The sequence below is a fragment of the Mus caroli genome, unplaced genomic scaffold (assembly GCF_978045245.1).
Source record: "Mus caroli unplaced genomic scaffold, Mus_caroli_1 scaffold_8, whole genome shotgun sequence".
NCBI classification, from domain to species: Eukaryota; Metazoa; Chordata; class Mammalia; order Rodentia; family Muridae; genus Mus; species Mus caroli.
Window position 1 is genome coordinate 116928202 of NW_028227263.1, and position 15287 is coordinate 116943488.

The window sequence follows — 15287 nt, forward strand, 5'->3', positions numbered from 1 at the left end:
TGAGCTGGGAGGAAGGACGAGGAAGGTCCATACTATGCCCTTAAAGACTCATATGCTAAAGGCCTGGTCCCCAGGCTGTGCTGCTGTTGGGAGGTAGTGGAAATCCATTAGGAGGTGAGGCCTAGTGGGAGGAAGTTAGGTGTGTGCACTGGAAGGGGACACTGGGAGCCCAGACCTTTCCTTTCTCTCCTCGCTTTCCCTCCACCATGAGGTCAGCCATGACGTACGGTGTCACCACAGGCCCAAGGCAAAGGGCCAGTGACTCTGAGCCAGAGTGAACCTTTCCTCCCTGTAAGAGCACTTGATTGTCTCCAGCACTTCAGGTCAGTGATGGGAAGCTGACTAAATCACTCAGGATATACGGCTAGAGGAATACAAGGTTCCTGGCGGTCCAGCCTCGACTCCTCATACTGTCAAAGCCAGTCTGTAACTTTTGTCACGCCTTCATTTCCAACAGCCTAATTCAAGACGTGTTTGGAAAGCTTTTGATCCTATTGGCACAGCTAAAAGTTGAAGCCAGGTGGGCAGTGTTGGCTCACACCTTCAGGTCCCAGCACTCAGGGGACAGAGGCAGGCAGGTCCCTGAGTTTCAGAACAGTCAGAGCTACTTAGTGAGACCCTGTCTCAACCCAACGCAACCCAACCCGACCAACCTAAACCGACCCAACCAACCCAACCAAACCAACCAACCTAACCCAACCAACCCAACCCGACCAACCCAACCCAACCAACCCAACCCGACCAACCCAACCCAACCAACCCAACCAACCCAACCCGACCAACCCAACCCAACCAACCCAACCCGACCAACCCAACCCAACCAACCCAACCCGACCAACCCAACCCAACCCAACCCAACCAACCCAACCCGACCAACCCAACCCAACCCAACCAACCTAACCCAACCCAACCAACCTAGCCCAACCCAACCCAACCCAACCAACCCAACCCAACCAACCTAACCCAACCAACCCAACCTAACCCAACCAACCTAACCCGACCAACCCAACCCAACCCAACCAACCCAACCAACCCAACCCAACCAACCCAACTCAACCCAACCCAACCAACCCAACCCAACCCGACCAACCCAACCCAACCCAACCCAACCAACCCAACCAACCCAACCCAACCAACCCAACCCGACCAACCCAACCCGACCAACCCAACCCGACCAACCCAACCCAACCCAACCAACCTAACCCAACCCAACCAACCTAGCCCAACCCAACCCAACCCAACCAACCCAACCCAACCAACCTAACCCAACCAACCCAACCTAACCCAACCAACCTAACCCGACCAACCCAACCCAACCAACCCAACCCAACCAACCCAACCCAACCAACCCAACTCAACCCAACCCAACCAACCCAACCCAACCCAACCCAACCAACCCAACCAACCCAACCCAACGCAACCCAACCCGACCAACCTAACCAGACCCAACCAACCCAACCCGACCAACTCAACCCAAGCCAACCCAACCCAACCAACCCAACCCAAGCCAACCCAACCCGACCAACCTAACCCTACCCAACCAACCCAACCCGACCAACCCAACCCAACCAACCTAAGCCAACCAACCCAACCCAACCAACCTAACCCGACCCAACCAACCCAACCCGACCAACCCAACCCAACCAACCCAAACCACTGAAATGGAAAGAGGGATTGTGGTTGATTTCAAAGCTTTCTTCTCTTTTCAAAAATATATTTCAAATTAAAAATATTTTAGAAATTTGAGTGACTTGATAGTTTTTTTTTTTAAAAAACCAAACATTTATTTATTATTATATCTAAGTACACTGTAGCTGTCTTCAAACACACCAGAAGAGGGCATCAGATATTTTTATGGATGGTTGTGAGCCACCATGTGGTTGCTGGGATTTGAACTCAGGACCTTCAGAAGAGCAGTCGGTGCTCTTAACCACTGAGCCATCTCTCCAGCCCGATAGTTATTACTCTTGTGTACGCAATCAGAGGAAACTTTTGTGACATGAGTTCTCCACTTTTTTCCTTTTTTTCCTCTGTGCAACCCTGGCTGTCCTGGGTTTTGTTGTATAGAGGAGGCTGGCTTTAAATACAAAGATCCAAACCAAGAACTTTGCCTAACTCTTGGGATTGGGCTTGCTCGGCGCACTCTCCATCTTACGTGGGGTCTGGGGAATTAAACTCTTCCAGAGGACTCAGGTCCAATTCCCAGCACCTATGTCATAGCTCACTGCCACCTCTAACTCCAGTTCCAGGGGGTCCTACATCTTCTTTGGGCCTCTGAGGGCACTAGGCACAGGCATATATGTAGGGAGCACACACACACACTCACACACACACACACACACACAGATTAAAATTTTAAAATAGGATGCTGTAAAACTACTGAGCTTTTAAAAAAAGATTTATTTATTTATTGTATGTACATGTACAGCTGGTTGTGAGCCTTCATATGGTTGTTGGGAATTGAATTTTTAGGACTTCTGCTTGCTCCGGTTGCTCTGGTCATCCCACTCGCTCAGGTCAACTCCATTTGCTCAGTCCCAAAGACTTATTCATCATTATTAAGTACACTGTAACTGTCTTCAGACACACCAGAAGAGGGCGTCAGATCTCATTACGGGTGGTTGTGAGCTACCATGTGGTTGCTGGGAATTGAACTCAGGACCTTCGGAAGAGCAGTCAGTGCTCTTACCCACTGAACCATCTCTCCAGCCCACTACTGAGTTTTAAAAAACTGTCTGAGGTGGTGTCACATGCATTTAATCTCAGCATTTCAGCAGGATCTTTGTGAATTAGAAGCCAGCCTGGTTTACATAGTGAGTTCCAGGCTAGCCAGGGTTACTACATATGTAGTGAGATCCTATCTAAAAAATATAATTTATTGGGGGCTGGAGAGATGTCTCAGCAGTTAAGAGCACTGGCTGCTGTTCCTGAGTTCAATTCCCAGCAACCACATGGTGGCCCACAACCATCTGTAGTCATGAACTCTGGTCTCTTCTGCAAATATGCCAATAGAACACTCATATGCATAAATATTTTAAAAGTAAGTAAAAAAGATATGGTTTATTTGTGAGATGGTGGAGGCAAGATGGTGCAGTGTAATGGATAAAGGTGTTTTGGACAAGCTGGATGCCAGGAGCCATTTACAAACAAAACCTCATTCACACCAGCCATAAATCCCAAAATATTCTTAGCAAAAAATGCTGCAAGACCTCTAAAAGCTTTAAAACCCAAGGACATGGAGCAAATTGAGAAGACCACGTGGCTGCATAAGAAAAAAAAAAAGGCCAGGTAGTGTTGGCACACGTCTTCAGTCCCAGCACTCAGAAGGTAGAGGCAGGTGGATCTCTGAGTTTGAGGTCAGCCTGGTCTATGGAGTTCCAGGATAGCCAGGGTTATCCAGTGACCTTGTCTTGAACCCCTCTCCCTGTCAAAATAGGGGAGAGTACAAGTCTCTGAAGACCCGGTGCTCCCAGAGCTGCAAGTGTCCCAATGAAGGCTGATGTCAGCATGTCCCTTTTACCATTCACAGTGGCCAACCCCACATGGGGTCTCACAATGAAGTGTCAGGCTAGCCTCAAACTCAACCATCCTGCCCTATCCTTCTGAGTCTGAGACTGGAGCTGTCAACTATACTCGGCTACAAGGCCATTGTGCATCAGGCAGGAAGCAGCAAGGTTTGAGCGTGTGCAGCTACAAACATCCTTGCAGGGCAGAAGCATCAACTGCTGTCGAGGTCCATCCGTAACCTACTTCAGAGGGGTGGGTGAATTGTTAAAGGTTTACTGTGTGGTAATGCGCATGTGGAGAGTGACTGACATCTCTGGAGGGGCCAGCCCTTGCAGCTTCACATGGTTCCCGGGATCACCAGGCTTCTTGGCAAACTGTTTACCCACTGAGCACGTTTTCTAGTTCTCTGCTCAATTGCCCAGGCTGCTCTAGACTTTTTATTGTTTGAAGATCTCACTATGGAACCAAGGTGGTTTTGGAACCTGGGTACACCAGGTTGGCCTCAAACTCATAGAGATCTGCTTGCTGCTGTGTCCTGAGTGCAGGGATTGAGGTCATGTGCCGCCTGCCATCCCTGGCCTAAGCTCTGGACCAGCTTGGCTCAGCCTCCGGAGTATTTAGCATTGAGGTTACAGGTGTGCGCCATCACACCCATCTCCGACTGCCTTTTTTTTTTTTTTTTTTTTTTAATATTTATTATATGTAAGTACACTGTAGCTGTCTTCAGATACCCCAGAAGAGGGCATCAGATCTCATTATGGATTGTTGTGAGCCACCATGTTGTTGCTGGGACTTGAACTCAGGACCTTCAGAAGAGCAGTCAGTGCTCTTAGTGTGAGTTTTTCCCAAAGCCAAGACTGTTGTGGAGAAAGAGGCACAGAGTTCCTTGGTGAATGGAAGTAGACAGAGGCCCAAAGAGGGCAGGGAATCCTTAAGACAAACAGCAATGCTTTTGCCCCGTAACTGCTCCGTTTAAGTCTAAGAAAGAGCAAAGGCAACACAGAATGCTACCAAAGCAACGCCAGGGGCAGTGACCCACCCTTAGTTCCAGAACCTGGGAAGTAGATCAAGGAATTCGTCATCAGCCACAGTTCCGTGAAACCCCATCTCAAAAAACAAACAAACAAAACCCCAAACCAAAACAAAAAAACAAATAAAAAAACCCAATGAACAAAACCCAAAACAACACCCCCCCCCCAAAAAAAAAAACCCACAGAAAAGCTAGGTACGAGACAGGAGGATCTCTGTGAATTCAAGGCTAGACTGGTCTACCCACTTAGCAGGTTCTAGGCCAGCCAGAGCGACAACGAGAGACCCTATTTCCAACAACAAGAAATAAGACTGGAGACATGACTCAGTGGAGTGGGTTCAGTTCCCAGAGCCAACATGGGGGCTCACAGCTGCCTGAAACTGTAGTTCTGGGAGACCCAACACCCTCTTCTGGTCTCCTCAGTCTTTTGCATGGACACGGCACACACGTATGCATGCAGGCTCACACACATACACATAAATCTTTTATTTTTTTATTTTTTTTTTTAAAGATTTATTTATTTATTATATGTAAGTACACTGTAGCTGTCTTCAGACACTCCAGAAGAGGGCGCCAGATCTCGTTACGGATGGTTGTGAGCCACCATGTGGTTGCTGGGATTTGAACTCTGGACCTTCGGAAGAGCAGTCGGGTGCTCTTACCCACTGAGCCATCTCACCAGCCCCCACATAAATCTTTAAAACAACCAAAAGGAAACACTTTCAAACAACCCAGATATCCAGAAGACAACTAGTTCATTAAATATGTTGATACAGACTTAAATAGTAGTCATTAAAAAAAAATATAGAATTACCTCCACAATAACCGAACATATCAAACCTCAGATGCTGATATAAGTACTATGTAGATTTTTTCACATTGCGTGTGCACCAGTGGTGCTCGGAGGAAATGGGTGTGGATTCTTCCACCTCTTGGGTCCAGGGATCAATTTCAGTAATAAGGCTTAGCAGCAGACACCTTTAACCACTGAGCCAAAACCCTACCCTACCTTGATTCAGGGCAAGAAGGCTTGGGGTCCATCCTCAGCACCCAGGATTGGGGGATAACTAGACTGGTACCAGCTCATATATGCCTTATAAAACTGTTTGAAAACCCTACAGAAAACACAAATCTGTATGGATACCTATTTTCAATTTGGCAGATAAGTTTAACTTCCCAGAGTATCTTTTGCGTAATTTGAGTCTTGTGCCTACATCATTTAAATAATCACTCATCTATTTTCCGCATGGTTGCAATTACACAAGGTCTGGAAAAATATTCATCTCACAACACATAGATCATTTTCCCTATCTGAATATTTACAACTCGTCTACAGAACATCAAACACAAGAAGTAACGATACATGGATCTTGTCAGCCGACGATGGGACGACCCTCAATTCTGAAATGTCCAAGTGGTTTACAGCTCTTTTCTTACTCCAGTAAAACCCGGGAGCAAAGGAATCTAACAAGCACACCCCCTGGTTTCTTCCCGCATCTCCGTTGATTTCTATGGTCTTTTTCATTGATCTTTCTTAGACTTCATCTTTGCAAAACCATCGTCCTTGGCAGTGAAGCAACCATGATTTTCAACCAGTGCAGGGGAGGGAAAGATTGCTGACAGTCACAAGGTGCAAGTCCGAAGAGTCCTCTTCGCTTGTCAGCCTCAAGTGCCCTTCTCTTTCCCGGCCAGCTTCATTCCACCCTGCCCACGGCTGGATTCTGGCTTGGATTCCCCACCTCATGACATTTGCCCAGACATCTGCCTTTGCCCTTGATTCTAAGAGTCACCTGACTTCCTGGCCACCAATCTTTTATTTTTATTTTTTTTATTTTTAAAAGACAGTCTCCTGTAGCCCAGGCTGGCCTCCAACTCGCTACATGGCGGAGGATGACCTTGAAGTCCCGGTCCTCCGGCCCCCTTCCTCGGAGGTTATAGGTGAAGGCCACCCCTCAGTCGGCGGTGGGGCCGCGGGCGTCGGAGGCCGTGAGCGCCAGCATGAAGGCGCGGGCGTGCGAGTCCATCTGCGGGGGGTTGGCGTCGAAGGCCGCCTCCCTGGCCCTGCAGCCCTCCACGAACACCCGGCGGCGCTCCTCGATGTCGTGGAGCAGCCTGGTGGGGATCAGGGGGTTGGTGTGCAGATAGTGTTCGAACATCCGCTGCTCGTACAGCTCTAGGAGGAGGAGCGGCGCGTGGACGTGCGGGATCGCCATCAGGCCCGCCACGCCGGGGAACTGCCCGGGAGCCAGGCCCGGGGCCGGCGCCATGGGCTGGGAGGCTGTGGCCAGCGGGTCTTCCTGGGCTTCGGGGACCGGACTGCCTCCGCCCAGTCCCGCCTGCAGGACGTCGCCGACGCCGTTCATGGGGCTCAGGTCCGGGATCCTGCTCTCTCCGGGAAGCTCGGACATTGCCACCGATGAATCCTCAGAAGCACCGGCTCCGGCGGCAGCGTGAAGATGTGCGCATGCGCGGGCCTCGGCGCCCTGGAAAACAAAAGTGCTTGCGTAAGGACGGCTGCCCGGACCTCTATCGCCCTCTAGGGGTGCCATGTGCCTTTACCGCCACGGCCGCCTCCAGTTCTGAACCCAGCAGGGGCTGCATCACATACTTTACTTTATTATTATTATTATTATTATTATTATTATTATTATTATTATTATTATTATTTTATTGCCTTGTTTGAGGCAGCGTCCATGTACATTTAGCTGGCCTGGAACTCAGATCTGCCTGCTTCTGCCTCCAGAAAACTGGAATTATCGGTGGTGGCGGCGCACGGCGCACGGCGCACGACTTTAATACCAGCACTCCAGAGTCAGAAGCAGGTGGATCTCTGGAGCCAGATCCAGGACAGAGAAACCCCGTCTCAACAAACAAACAAACAAACAAACACATATATGGGTGTTTTGTTACATATCTGTATATGTAAGCTATATGTGTGTCTGGATCCTAAGAAAATCTGAAGACGGTATCTGATCAGACGGTTTGGTAACTAGAGTTCCAGGGTGTTTGTGAACTGGGCTAGAGATAGCTCAGTGGCTGAGAACTTGCCTAGGGTGTAAGGTCTTGGGTTTGATCCCTATCTGAGAGACAGAGAAGAGAGAGGGGAGGGGGAAGGAAAGGTGGGGAGGGAGGAAGCAAGTAGTTTTGAGCTACCACACAGGTGCTGGGAACTGAACCTGGGTTGTCTGCAAGAAAAAGTGCTTTTAATCTCCGGGCTGTTTTTTAGTGTGTCTGTGTAAGTCGGAACCATGCAGCTGTGGAGGTCAAGGTCAACGTTGTGGCCTTCTCTCCTTCCAACCTTATTGAACTCAAGTTGCTAGTCAGTTGTGCTCTAGTCTGGCTTCTGTGTCACATTTAGCTATGTGTGTGCAGACACGTTCGAGCCACGGCAGGTGTATGGAGATCAGAAGATAACGTTTAGGAGTCAGTTCCATCCTACCATGTGGATCCAAACTCAGGTTGTCAGGTTTGGCAAGTGAACGCCTCTACCTAGTGATCCATCTTGCTGGCATATTTTCTTCATTTTTGCTCGTTACGGTTGGTGTAGCCATTTCTCTCGGCACTTCCACGCCTCTTTCCCCCACGCAGTGGCAGCACTTCCCTTACTTGTGTGTAATACACTGTTGAATCTCTCCTAGGGTGGCCACTGCCTGTCGATAATCTCAGAAAACAAGAGAGCTACCCGTGGTGGAGCACAGCTGCAATCCCAGTCTTTGGGAGGTGGAGGCAGGAAGATGAGATTATGTTCATCCTGGGCTACTTGGCAAGTTCTAGGCCGGCCTGGGCTAATGTGAAAAGTGTGCTAAGAGTCTGAAATGCAGCTGTATCTCCGTCACCTAATCAACTCTGCACCTGCCTTCTCGTGCCTTTGAGGAATCCAGAGGCTACATGTCTCCAACCTGTCATTGCTGTCCCCAACACTAGCATCTGGAGCGGTAGCAGCTCAAGCCTGGAACCCCAGCTACCTAGGTGTCCAATGCCAAAAGACAAAGTTCAAGGATAGCCTGGGCTACAGACTTCAAGGACAGTCTAGGCAATGAAGACCATGACTCAAAGTAAAAATATGCCTAGGGTTAGAGGGCCAGCGAGATGCTCAGCAGGTAACGGTGCTGAGGATGTCTTCAGTTGCATCCCCTGGACCCACAGAGTGGGAGGAAGGCCAACTCCTGCAAGCTGTCTTCTGACACTATGTATATACTGTGGGAGATGCACACGTACTGCCTGGGAGTGTAGCTCAGTGGTGCTGCTCTGGGCTCAATCAGCACTTGAGGCTGAGGCAGGAGGAGCTCTGTGAGTTCAAGGCCATCCTGGTCTACATAGAGTTCCAGTCCATCTAGGGATACACGTAGTGAGACCCTGTCATACACACAAAAAAGCTTGTTAGTAAATTTGAAAAGAGCTGGGTGTGGTGGTGCACACCTTTAATCCCAGCACTCGGGAGGCAGAGGCAGGCGGATTTCTGAGTTCGAGGCCAGCCTGGTCTACAAAGTGAGTTCCAGGACAGCCAGGGCTATACAGAGAAACCCTGTCTCGAAAAAAAAAAAAAAAAAAAAAAGTAAATTTGAAAAGAATATAAAGACCATGCTGTGTTAGTCTCAACATGATTCCATAATTCGCCATGGTGCATCTGACATAACCTAGGATCGCATCTGTAGATTCTCGGTTTTGAAGCAGGGTCTTGCTACACAGCACAAGTTGGCCTCCAGGTTAGCATCTTCCTGCTGCTGCCTCCTTTGTGCTGGGATTACAGGTTGTACCATGTCTGTTATGTTCATAACCTGAGGAGGCCTTTGACAAAATTCAACAGACTTCCCTTTAAAAATGTGTTATTTTTATTTATATGTGTGTGCTTATGTATTTTTGTGTTTGTGAATGTGTATGTACACGTGTGTGGGTGTCTAACTCAGGGTTAGTATTCCTGCACAAAGCATCATGACCAAGGGGCAAGTTGGGGAGGAAAGGGTTAATTCAGCTTAGACTTCCACATTGCTGTTCATCACCAAAGGAAGCCAGGACTGGAACTCACACAGGGCAGGAACCTGGAGGCAGGAGCTGATGCAGAGGCCATGGAGGGATGCTCTTTACTGGCTTGCTTCTCCTGGCTTGCTCAGCCTGCTCTCTTATAGAACCCAGGACCACCAGCCCAGAGATGGCACCACCCACAATGGGCCCTCCCACCCTTGATCACTAATTGAGAAAATGCCTTACAGTTGGATCTCATGGAGGCATTTCCTCAAGGGAGGCTCCTTTCTCTGTGATAACTCCAGCTGTGTCAAGTTGACACAAAACCCAGCCAGTATAGTGGGTGACCTTGGCACCCAGAAAAGAGGACTGGATCCACTGGAGTGGGAGTTGTGGGGTGGCTGTGAGCTGCCCAACACGGGTGCTGGGATCCAAATCCTGGTTCTCACCATTGAGCAGCAAGCGCTCCTACAGCTGAGCCATCTCTCCAGCCCCAACAACCATTCCTTTTCTCGTTAGCTCATGTGTGTGAGTGCTCTGCCTGCGTGGCTGATGCCTGTGCAGGCCAGAATAGGAGATCAGATCCCTCCCCTAGAACTGGGATTGCAGATGTTTGTGTTTGTGAGCTGCTCACATGTAATTGCTAGGAAATGAACATGGGTCCTCTGTAAGAGCAACAGTGCTCTTAATTATTGAGCCATCTCTCCAGAGACTATGGATAGATGGCTATGGAAATCATTTTCACAAGTCATGGTCACTCACCACATTAAACAGAATGCAGTGGCCAAGGAGCCAATAAACAGAAGTCAGAGCGGGGCTGGAGAGATGGCTCAGTGGTTAAGAACACTGGCTGCTCTTCCAGGGGACTTGGGTTCAATTCCCAGCACCCACATGGCAGTTCAGAAGTGTCTGTAATTCCAGTTCCAGGGGATCTCACACAAAAATACATACAGGCTGGGCTGGTGAGATGGCTCAGCGGGTAAGAGCACTGAATGCTCTTCCAAAGGTCCTGAGTTCAAATCCCAGCAACCACATGGTGGCTCACAACCATCTGTAGTGAGATCTGATGCCATCTGGAGTGTCTGAAGACAGCGACAGTGTACTTATATAATAATAATAATAATACATACATACATACATACATACATACAGCAAAATGTCAATGCACATGGAAAAAAAAAAGTCAGAGGGTCAGAGAGATGGCTCAGGGTGAGAGCCCTTGCCGTATGCCCTGGTGTTTTCTGTTGCTGTTATAAAACACTGACCAAAACAATTGTGGGGAATTCATTTCAGCTTATAACTCTAAGGTCACGCACAGTCCATCCCTGAGGGAAGCCCAGGCAGAACTGAGGCAGAGACCACAGAGGAACGCTGCTTACTGGCTTCCTCTCCTGGCTTGTCCAACCACTCTTCCTACAGATGGCACTGCCCACAGTGGGCTACATCAATTGGCAATGAAGAAATGCCTCAGAGACTTACCCAAAGGCCAAAGTGCTAAAGGTAATTTCTCACCTGACGGCCCTTTCCTCAGGTAAGTCAAACTGACCACCAAGACTGGCCATCAGACTGTCACCCATGAGGGCCATCAGACTGTCACCCATGAGGGCCATCAGACTGTCACCCATGAGGGCCATCAGACTGACACCCATGAGGGCCATCAGACTGTGCATCCATGAGGGCCATCGGACTGTCACCCAGGGCTACACAGAGAAAAAAACCAAAACCAAAACAACAACTACAACAAAAATCTGGACAGTCATGAGAGGAAAAGGAACTAGATTTTTGTGGTGTGTGTTGGGGGTGGGATCAGACCCAAGAGACTTGTACATTCTAGGCAGGGGCTCTACCACTGAGCCACGCCCCCAGCCCCTCACTGGGGGATTCTAGGCAGGGGCTCCACCACTGAGCCACGCCCCCAGCCCCTCACTGGGGGATTCTAGGCAGGGGCTCTACCACTGAGCCACGCCCCCAGCCCCTCCTTGGGGGATTCTAGGCAGGGGCTCTACCACTGAGCCACACCCCCAGCCCCTCACTGGGGGATTCTAGGCTGGGGCTCTACCACTGAGCCACGCCCCCAGCCCCTCACTGGGGGATTCTAGGCAGGGGCTCTACCACTGAGCCACGCCCCCAGCCCCTCACTGGGGGATTCTAGGCAGGGGCTCTACCACTGAGCCACGCCCCCAGCCCCTCCTTGGGGGATTCTAGGCAGGGGCTCTACCACTGAGCCACACCCCCAGCCCCTCACTGGGGGATTCTAGGCTGGGGCTCTACCACTGAGCCACGCCCCCAGCCCCTCACTGGGGGATTCTAGGCAGGGGCTCTACCACTGAGCCACGCCCCAGCCCCTCACTGGGGGATTCTAGGCAGGGGCTCTACCACTGAGCCACGCCCCCAGCCCCTCACTGGGGGATTCTAGGCAGGGGCTCTACCACTGAGCCATGCCCCCAGCCCCTCACTGGGGGATTCTAGGCAGGGGCTCTACCACTGAGCAACGCCCCCAGCCCCTCACTGGGGGATTCTAGGCAGGGGCTCTACCACTGAGCAACGCCCCCAGCCCCTCACTGGGGGATTCTAGGCAAGTGTGCTATCATTGAGCCACCTTTCCTTTCTTTCTTTTTTTTTTTTGAGACAGGTTTTCTCTGTGTAGCCCTGGCTGTCCTGGAACTCACTTTGAGGACCAGGCTGGCGTGAACTCAGAAATCTGCCTGCCTCTGCCTCCTGAGTGCTGGGATTAAAGGCGTGCGCCACCACACCAGGCTTCTCCTTTTCATTCTTTTTTAAAAGATTTATTTATTTATTGTATGTAAGTACACTATAGTTGTCTTCAGACACTCCAGAAGAGGGCGCCAGATTTCATTACGGTGGTTGTGAGCCACCATCTGGTTGCTGGGATTTGAACTCAGGACCTTCTGAAGAGCAGTCAGTGCTCTTAACCGCTGAGCCATCTCTCCAGCCCCCAACCTTTTCATTCTTAAGTGAAAAGATAACTTACAATAAAAACCTTACAACTGATATGTCTTTTTTTCTACCGTCAGTCTGGTAAGCACTGTGCATCTGATGGTTGGCTAGGGAGTCAGAAAACATCCAATTATCAATCACTGGTGGGAGGACCAACAGGCCAATTAGCTGCATCTGTAAAGTTACAAAGGCAAGCCTTTGGCCCAGGACTGTCACGTCTAGACATCAGGCTACAGATATTACCAAGAACAAAAAGCCTAAGAAGCTAGTGAGACGCACCGTCAATTTTATGGAAACTTAAAAGACAAAACAAAACAAAGCCGGGTGTGGTGGCACGTGCCTTTAATCCCAGCACTCGGGAGGCAGAGGCAGGCAGATTTCTGAGTTCGAGGCCAGCCTGGTCTACAGAGTGAGTTCCAGGACAGCCAGGGCTATACAGAGAAGCCCTGTCTCAAAAAAACCAAAAACCAAAACAAAAAAAAAAACCCCAAAAGTAGTAGGTATATAACACCATCAAGTATAAGACTTATTCCACCTTGGGATGGTAGACATGAAAAATGCGTTCAGAACTGAAGCAGTATGTGCCTGCCCACGGGCCAGTTGGTGTGCGCAGGCGCCAATCTACCAGAGGTGGCGTCATACTGCCAGGAGAAACAGATGGGAAAAAGCCCACCGTCCACCAGTATATTCCTGGTTCATAACAGCGTAACCAGAGAATATAGCCCTAAGGAGTAAATATACTGGTCGGGAAGGTTCTTTAAGGCATCTTCACAATAAATCACAATATCCAAACCAAAATATGTCAACTCTGCTGAGAAATAAAATTTTGTGTTTAAAAAACGAAACAAGGAGGGAAACTGCCTTCAGAGGCTGCATGAGGTATGGGGACAAGGAGAGAAGGACAAAAGACTCTCAATCCTTCATAGCCTTGGGACTTAGGAATAGATTAATTACAAAACAAAGACGAAACAAAACATTTGAAAAATGGAAAATAAAACCCCAGAAAATTGGTATGTTTGGAAACACGATTTATCACATACTATATACAATATTTATGTTGTTCGCCATTCACAATGTCTGAGACACAAAATCCCTCTTACACTATACACTCTTGTTGACTCTGACGTGAAGACTTTGCCTGCTCTGACAAGGTCAAGTTCTCCACAGAAACCTCGTCCTAAAACCAGTTTTAACTCTTCACGCGTCGTCTTCGTCGTGGGCTCTATTACTGGCAATTTTAAGTCTTTACAGTTTTACAAAACCGTCCTTTACTTATTAACGAAGCCACGAGGATGGACCTTTTCCATAACACAAGAAATTTCAACCGATCATAAACTCAAGAAACGGTAGGAGTCTTACGATGCTGTCGACATTTCCCCCCCCACCCCCAATTTTCTGACGCGTTTCCTCCCTCTGAGGAAGCACTGCCTCATTCTCAAGATCCTTTTGACTTCTTAAAACCAAGTTGCAGGATGCGGTTTCACTTGGATGCCGAGGTCTTGGTGCCGTGCCCTCCCCGCAGTCCGACTCTTCACTCTCTGTGGATGAACTTATCGCAACCCAGTTCTTCTATTAGGGGATTGATCACCTCTGATGCAGTCAGGGCTATGGTAAAGGTTAAAATGTCAAAATCCACCCTCTGGGGGTTACGCAGGTACTCTATGTCGAAGGCTGCCTCCCTGGCTCGGCAGGCCTCCACGAAGCGCCGCCGGCGCTCCTCCAGCTCCTGGATCCGGCCGGGGGCGATCGGGTAGTTCTCCAGGTAGTGGCGCAGGAACTGCTGGTAATTGATGCCCAAGACGCTGAGGGGGTGGCGGAAGCGCATGTACGGCATCGCGGCCAGGCCGCCCGCCCTGGACCGGGGCCTGCCCTCCGGAGCCTCCTCCTCCAGCGGATCGCCCAGCAGCCGGGCCACCTCTGCCATCCGGGCTTCCCTGGACGCCGCCGCCGCCGCCGGGCCTTCGCGGGCCGCTGCGCCGCCCCGGGCCGCCGCCCCAGGGCCTCCCCGGGCCGCCGCCGCCCTGCCTTCCCGGGCTGCAGCCACTCGGCCTCCCCTGGGCGCCGCCGCAGGGGCTGCGGGGCCTTCCCGGGCCGCCGCCATTGGGCGTCCCCGAGTCTCCCCAGGTCGCGCCGGACCCGGGAGTGCACGCCGCCCGCCGCCTACCTCGGCCTGCGGGAGCCGGCGGTCGCGGCTCGCTGCTCCCGTCTGCGGGGCGCTGCTGACTGCGGGCAGCTGCGACATGTCGGACCGCGGGGTCAGCACCGCTGCTCGCGGAGACCCGGGAAGAACGGGGCCGTGAGGCGCGGGGCGTGCACGCGAGGGCGCGTCCACGAGCGCATTGCGCACGGGTAGGGGGTCGCGTGCCTCGCCGTCTGCGCAGGCGTAGCTCCAACGGCGAAGCCGAGGAGCAGTGCGCACGCGTGTCCTCCGGGCATTTGCTGGCGAGCCTTGAGATTGCTACCTAGCCGTCAGAAGAGCGGTTGCATCCTTTCTGTTGAAGGGTGGGGGGGGGGGTCTCTTTCACATTTCCACCAATCGGTTTAAGTTTCTAAATTTAATTTTAGTTTTAAAATTAGTCTTTAAAGTTTTCTTGCCGGGCGTGGTGGCGCGCGCCTTTAATCCCAGCGCTCGGGAGGCAGAGGCAGGCGGATTTCTGAGTTCAAGGCCAGCCTGGTCTACAGCGTGAGTTCCAGGACATCCAGGGCTACACAGAGAAACCCTGTCTCGAAAAAACTAAAAAAAAAAAAGTTTTCTTTATTTGTATGTATTTTATTTTATGGACATGATGGTTTGCTTCCATGTTTATATGTGCACTACATAATACAATGC

The 15287-nt window shown here is 50.5% G+C and overlaps 2 protein-coding genes across 2 annotated transcripts; both read right to left on the reverse strand.

The window, feature by feature from the left end:
• Window positions 1-5982: 5982 nt before the first annotated feature.
• Window positions 5983-7000, reverse strand: Eid2b (EP300 interacting inhibitor of differentiation 2B). Its single transcript, XM_021169081.3, has one exon. It carries the CDS (start codon window positions 6943-6945, stop codon window positions 6490-6492), a length of 456 nt encoding a protein of 151 aa, XP_021024740.1. The 5' UTR covers window positions 6946-7000; the 3' UTR covers window positions 5983-6489.
• Window positions 7001-12326: 5326 nt separating this feature from the next.
• Eid2 (EP300 interacting inhibitor of differentiation 2) lies at window positions 12327-14867 on the reverse strand. Its single transcript, XM_021168677.3, has one exon. It carries the CDS (start codon window positions 14697-14699, stop codon window positions 13989-13991), a length of 711 nt encoding a protein of 236 aa, XP_021024336.1. The 5' UTR covers window positions 14700-14867; the 3' UTR covers window positions 12327-13988.
• Between the last annotated feature and the right edge of the window lie 420 nt (window positions 14868-15287).

Coding starts and splice junctions, on each gene's coding strand:
- Eid2 (XM_021168677.3), bottom strand. CDS start 14,699: ATGTCGCAGCTGCCCGCAGTCAGCAGCGCCCCGCAGACGGGAGCAGCG.
- Eid2b (XM_021169081.3), bottom strand. CDS start 6,945: ATGTCCGAGCTTCCCGGAGAGAGCAGGATCCCGGACCTGAGCCCCATG.